A 5143-nucleotide genomic window follows, 5' to 3' on the forward strand; every position below is an offset into this window, starting at 1 on the left:
ATAAGAAGGTTCAGAGTAGACTGTACTTTCTGAGGAGGCTTCGATCATTTAACATCTGCAAGAAGCTCCTCTGCATGTTCTACCAGTCTGTGGTGGCCAGTGTCATGTTCTATGCTGTGGTGTGTTGGGGTGGAAATGTGTCAAGAGGAGTGTCAACAGGTTGGACAGGTTGATCAGGAGGGCTGGCTCTGTGGTTGGAATGAAGCTGGACTCACTAGTGACAGTTGCTGAGAGGAGATCATTGAACAAACTACTGTCCATCATGGACGATGACAGTCATCCTCTCAGCACCGTCATCAGTGAGCAGAGAAGCAGAATGAGTGCACGAATGCTCCTACCCAGGTGCAAAACAAATAGACTCAGGGACTCATTCATCCCTCGGGCTATTAAATTGTACAATTCTGAGTTCGGGGGCAGGAGTGGAGTGAAAGTATTTGGATGTTCTGTTCCATGTTAGTCTTTGTATCCTTTGTCTTTGTTGTTTTCTTTTACCTATGTTCTTTGTCTTTATCTTTATACTTAGATTGTGTCATCTTGTTCTTTCTCTTTATTTTCTTGTTCTTATTTAATTTTTGATGTATTATTTTTTATTGTTTATGAAAAATTGCTGGCTACTGGAAAAAACAATTTCCCGAAGGAGACCTCCTGAGGGATCAATAAAGTTTTACCTTACCTTACCTTAGTCAGAGTCTGTCTGGTGTGACTCTGGCCTTCTCTCTTCACGGAGGCTCGTTAGCTCCGCCATTAGCCTCGACTCCGGCTCGTCAGCGATATCATCTGTTATTTTCAAGTTCTTGTCCAATTTGTCGACTCGTTCCCTTTCCTCTGGACGAGGTTGCGTCTGATTCCTCGCGTTACGATGGAGTCGCACACTACGGTAAGAAAAATAATCCCTCGCTTTCAATGACGTCAGTTGGTGATGGATTCGATGTTTTTTTTAAACGTTTGAATGTTTAAAGAAATGTACTTCGTTGAGTTAAAGTTGTTAGAAGTTTTGAACGCGGCGTTAAATCAAACCGTTAGCTTCAGTAAAGTTGGCACGATTTTGGCAGATTCGATCTTTGTGCGGTAATAACTCGGGAACGCTAAGGTGTTGAATTACAAATATTATCTTTTTCTAATCAGAGTTAATATGTACGTTAATATTTCGTCATATTGTCCTGATAAAATACACGGATCTCTATGCAGACGGCAAGTGAGGCGGCGTATAAGGTCCTCCAATAAACGAACACCGAAAAAGACTTCTTCATAACTCCTTAATTTTAGTTTTTATGGTCACCATGATCATGTGATTAAAGAAGGGCCTCCATATATATGTTACTACACATTAGATGTTTTAATTTCTTCTTTAAATCAATATTTTCATGCAATATTTCATACATTTTGTAATAGCTTTAATTACAACTCTGGTCACCAAATTCATAAGCTATTACAAAATGTATGTGGAAATATTAGACAGAAATGGTCATATATCACGCTATTGTTGCTGTTTACGTGCGATCAACACATGTTTTCTTCAAAAATGAGGGTGTAGTACATAGCTAGTGTAACAGTGATCAAAAAATGTTGGGCTTTGTTATTTTTAATAACTCGTATAAAGAGGTATTAGAGCGCAAAGATCGAATCTGTCAATATCGAGCCAATTTACTTAAGTTAACGGTTTTCATCAGGCCTCAGTCGGATTAAACTACAGCTGTGCAGCATTGACACGTTAGCATCACTAGTTTACATCCTTCAAGTGTGTCGTGTATTGTGTTCACTTGTGTGTTTATCATCCTCTCGGAATAGTTGGATTCATTTGTTTGAAACCTTTTTTTTTAATTAGTAATTTAAAATAAATTGATTGCTTAAATGTATCATCAATTTAAAACTATCTAGATACATAATTCCTGTGAGAGTAAAAATGATCAATAATTCTGCTTTGATTTTTCTGGGACTACTGTGTTTTTTTTCTCAGTGTTATCTTGATCTTTTAAGTGTATTTTTATTAAAATATTTTAAGCACTTAGTGACCCAGGTCTAGAAAAGCGCTCTACAAATAAATTAATAATATTAATAAATAATAATAATAAATAAATATTTAAAAATTCTCTCGTTTAAAAACCTAAACTTTTTCCTTGTGTTTTGCAGCGTGAGTGTATTTCGATACATGTTGGCCAAGCCGGCATCAACATGGGCACTGCATGCTGGGAGCTGTACTGCCTGGAACATGGGGTCCAGACTGACGGGCAGACGTGGTCCAGGAACGTTAAAGAAGATTACTACAGTAATTTTTTTAATGAGACCAGAGCCGGGAAACCTGCCCCGAGAGCCATCTTTGTGGACCTGGAGCCCACAGTCATAGGTCGGTCCGTAGATGAGGAGGTGACGAGGCCTTAGTGTGTCTCAAATCACATACTTGTGTACTTCAACTTAGTATGTTTAGTGCATAAGTGCCTCTCAATTCTTAGTATGTAAATGTAGTGCTCCATACACACTAAACTGTCACTAAACTGAGTATGGATCGATAGACTCTTTCTACACTAAACGACTCCATCTTAGTGACGTTAACGTTGTGAACAAAGTTTTATATATTTATTATCATTATATGTTCATATACTCACAGGTGTATTTTCAGCAGCAGGAGGATTCTTGAAACCAAACGTGCTGCCAGCAGATGGCGCTAGTGTTCCTACAACTGGTTGAAATCATTGTTAAATAACTACTAAATACTATGTATACTTGTTACTACACTATCACAACGCCAGAGTCAAGTACTGGACAATACTACACATATATTCTTGTTACTACACTATCACAACACCAGAGTCAAGTACTGGACAATACTACACATATATACTTGTTACTACACTATCACAACACCAGAGTCAAGTACTGGACAATACTACACATATATACTTGTTACTACACTATCACAACACCAGAGTCAAGTACTGGACAATACTACACATATATACTTGTTACTACACTATCACAACAGCAGAGTCAAGTACTGGACAATACTACACATATATACTTGTTACTTCACTATCACAACACCAGAGTCAAGTACTGGACAATACTACACATATATTTTTGTTACTTCACTATCACAACACCAGAGTCAAGTACTGGACAATACTACACATATATACTTGTTACTACACTATCACAACACCAGAGTAAAGTACTGGACAATAATACACATATATACTTGTTCCTACACTATCACAACACCAGAGTCAAGTACTGGCCAATACTGCATGTATATTATACTTGTTACTACACTATCACAACACCAGAGTCAAGTACTGGACAATACTACACATATATCCTTGTTACTACACTATCACAACACCAAAGTCAAGTACTGGACAATACTACACATATATACTTGAACTGACACCTCCATCAATCTGTTCATGTTCCTCCAGATGAGGTGCGTACAGGAACCTACCGTCAACTGTTCCCCCCTGACCACCTGATCACAGGGAATCAAGGCACTGCTAATATGTATGCTCAAGGTCGCTACACCGTCGGGAAGGAGATCATCGACACCGTTTTGGACCAGACTCGTATATTGGTAAGAGGTCAAAATGGTGTTGGATCGTGTACTTCAACAAGTTCTAAACATTTGACTCTCCCATAGGGTTGGGGTAAGGGTAAGGGTAGGGGTTAGGATAACAAGACAGTTACAGTTACTATACTGTTTCATTGTCTATGAAGGGTTACTTCTTATTCTTGGTATTCTATTATGACAAAAAAGGTACTAAAGAAGAATAGCATTTGATGGCCCAGTTTAGCCATCACAAAGCAATTGATAACTTTACTTTCTCCCTGTAGGCGGAGCATTGTACTGGACTGCAAGGGTTCCTGATCTTCCACTCCTTCGGTGGAGGCACTGGTTCTGGGTTCACTTCCCTGCTGATGGAGCGACTCGCTGACAATTATGGCAAGAAGTCCAAGCTCGAGTTCGCAGTGTACCCATCTCCCGAGGTGTCCGCCGGGGTGGAGCCCTACAACTCCATCTTGACCACCCACGCCACCATGGAGCACTTCGACTGCACCTTCATGGTGGACAACGAAGCCATCTACGACATCTGCCGCAGGAACCTGGACATCAACAGGGCCTCGTACACCAACGTGAACAGGCTCATCGGACAAATCGTGTCTTCGATCACGGCTTCTCTGCGCTTCAGTGGAGCCCTGAATGTGCATCTCACCGATCTTCAGACCAATCTGGTGCCTTTCCCTCGTATCCACTTCCCTCTGGTCGCCTACGCCCCCGCCATCTCCAAGGAGAAGGCCTACCACGAGCTGGTGTACGTGGCCGACATCACCAACGCCTGCTTCAGGCCCGCCAACCAGATGCTGAAGTGTGACCCTCGTCACGGTAAATGCATGGCCTGCTGTCTTCTCTATCGTGGAGACGTCGTGCCCAAGGACGTGAACGCCGCCATCAAAGCCAGACGCAGCATCCAGGACTGGTGCCCCAACGGCTTCAAGGTGGGCATCAACTCCCAGCCCCCCACCGTGGTTCCAGGAGGAAACCTGGCCAAGATGAGGAGGGCAGTGTGCATGCTGAGCAACACCTCCGCCATCATCGAGGCCTGGGCTCGCATGGACCACAAGTTCGACCTCATGTACGCCAAGAGGGCCTTCGTCCACTGGTATGTGGGCGAGGGGATGGATGAGAGCGAGTTCACCGAGGCCAGAGAAGACATGACAGCGCTGGAGAAGGAATACGAGGAACTCTGTGCCGACCCTGTCGGAGGGGGGGGGGTGATGAGTTCTAACAGCGTAGAAGCTGTTAGCTGCTGAAACATGTTAAAGTGCCACGTTCTGGTCACATGGTTTTCAAAAATAACATTTTTTGCAAAATATCTTCGTGTCCATCTCCTCCTGAACTTACCAAATGAAAAGTAATCTTACCGGAGCAGCGGCCATCATTCAGTTGATGGTTGGGTGATCAGTCTTGCTGGTAATCTAGATCAAAGGATGTATATGAAAATACAATAAAACTATCAAAAGTAAAGCTGCTTGGAATTGGAAATGGACTTTTAGTTGCTTTATTTACTGAACTTTCTTACTCTTAAGTATCTACAAATGGTAAAGAATGTGTTTAATTCCCAGGTAATGTGGCTCTCAAATGATGGAAATTAAC

At 41.9% G+C, this 5143-nt stretch overlaps 1 protein-coding gene across 1 annotated transcript; it reads left to right on the forward strand.

Moving 5' to 3' along the window:
* Window positions 1-449: 449 nt before the first annotated feature.
* On the forward strand, window positions 450-5143 carry LOC148068027 (tubulin alpha chain-like). The gene is made up of 4 exons (XM_087803600.1): window positions 450-877; window positions 2131-2344; window positions 3414-3562; window positions 3823-5143. The coding sequence occupies exons 1-4, from the start codon at window positions 860-862 to the stop codon at window positions 4798-4800; spliced, it is 1359 nt and encodes a 452-aa protein (XP_087659726.1). The 5' UTR covers window positions 450-859; the 3' UTR covers window positions 4801-5143.

The sequence above is a fragment of the Callionymus lyra genome, chromosome 12, assembly GCF_982586985.1.
Source record: "Callionymus lyra chromosome 12, fCalLyr1.hap1.1, whole genome shotgun sequence".
Lineage (NCBI taxonomy): Eukaryota > Metazoa > Chordata > Actinopteri > Syngnathiformes > Callionymidae > Callionymus > Callionymus lyra.

Coding starts and splice junctions, on each gene's coding strand:
- LOC148068027 (XM_087803600.1), top strand. Junction 2,345..3,413: donor CCTGGAGCCCACAGTCATAG/GTCGGTCCGTAG, acceptor ATGTTCCTCCAG/ATGAGGTGCGTACAGGAACC. Junction 3,563..3,822: donor TGGACCAGACTCGTATATTG/GTAAGAGGTCAA, acceptor TTCTCCCTGTAG/GCGGAGCATTGTACTGGACT.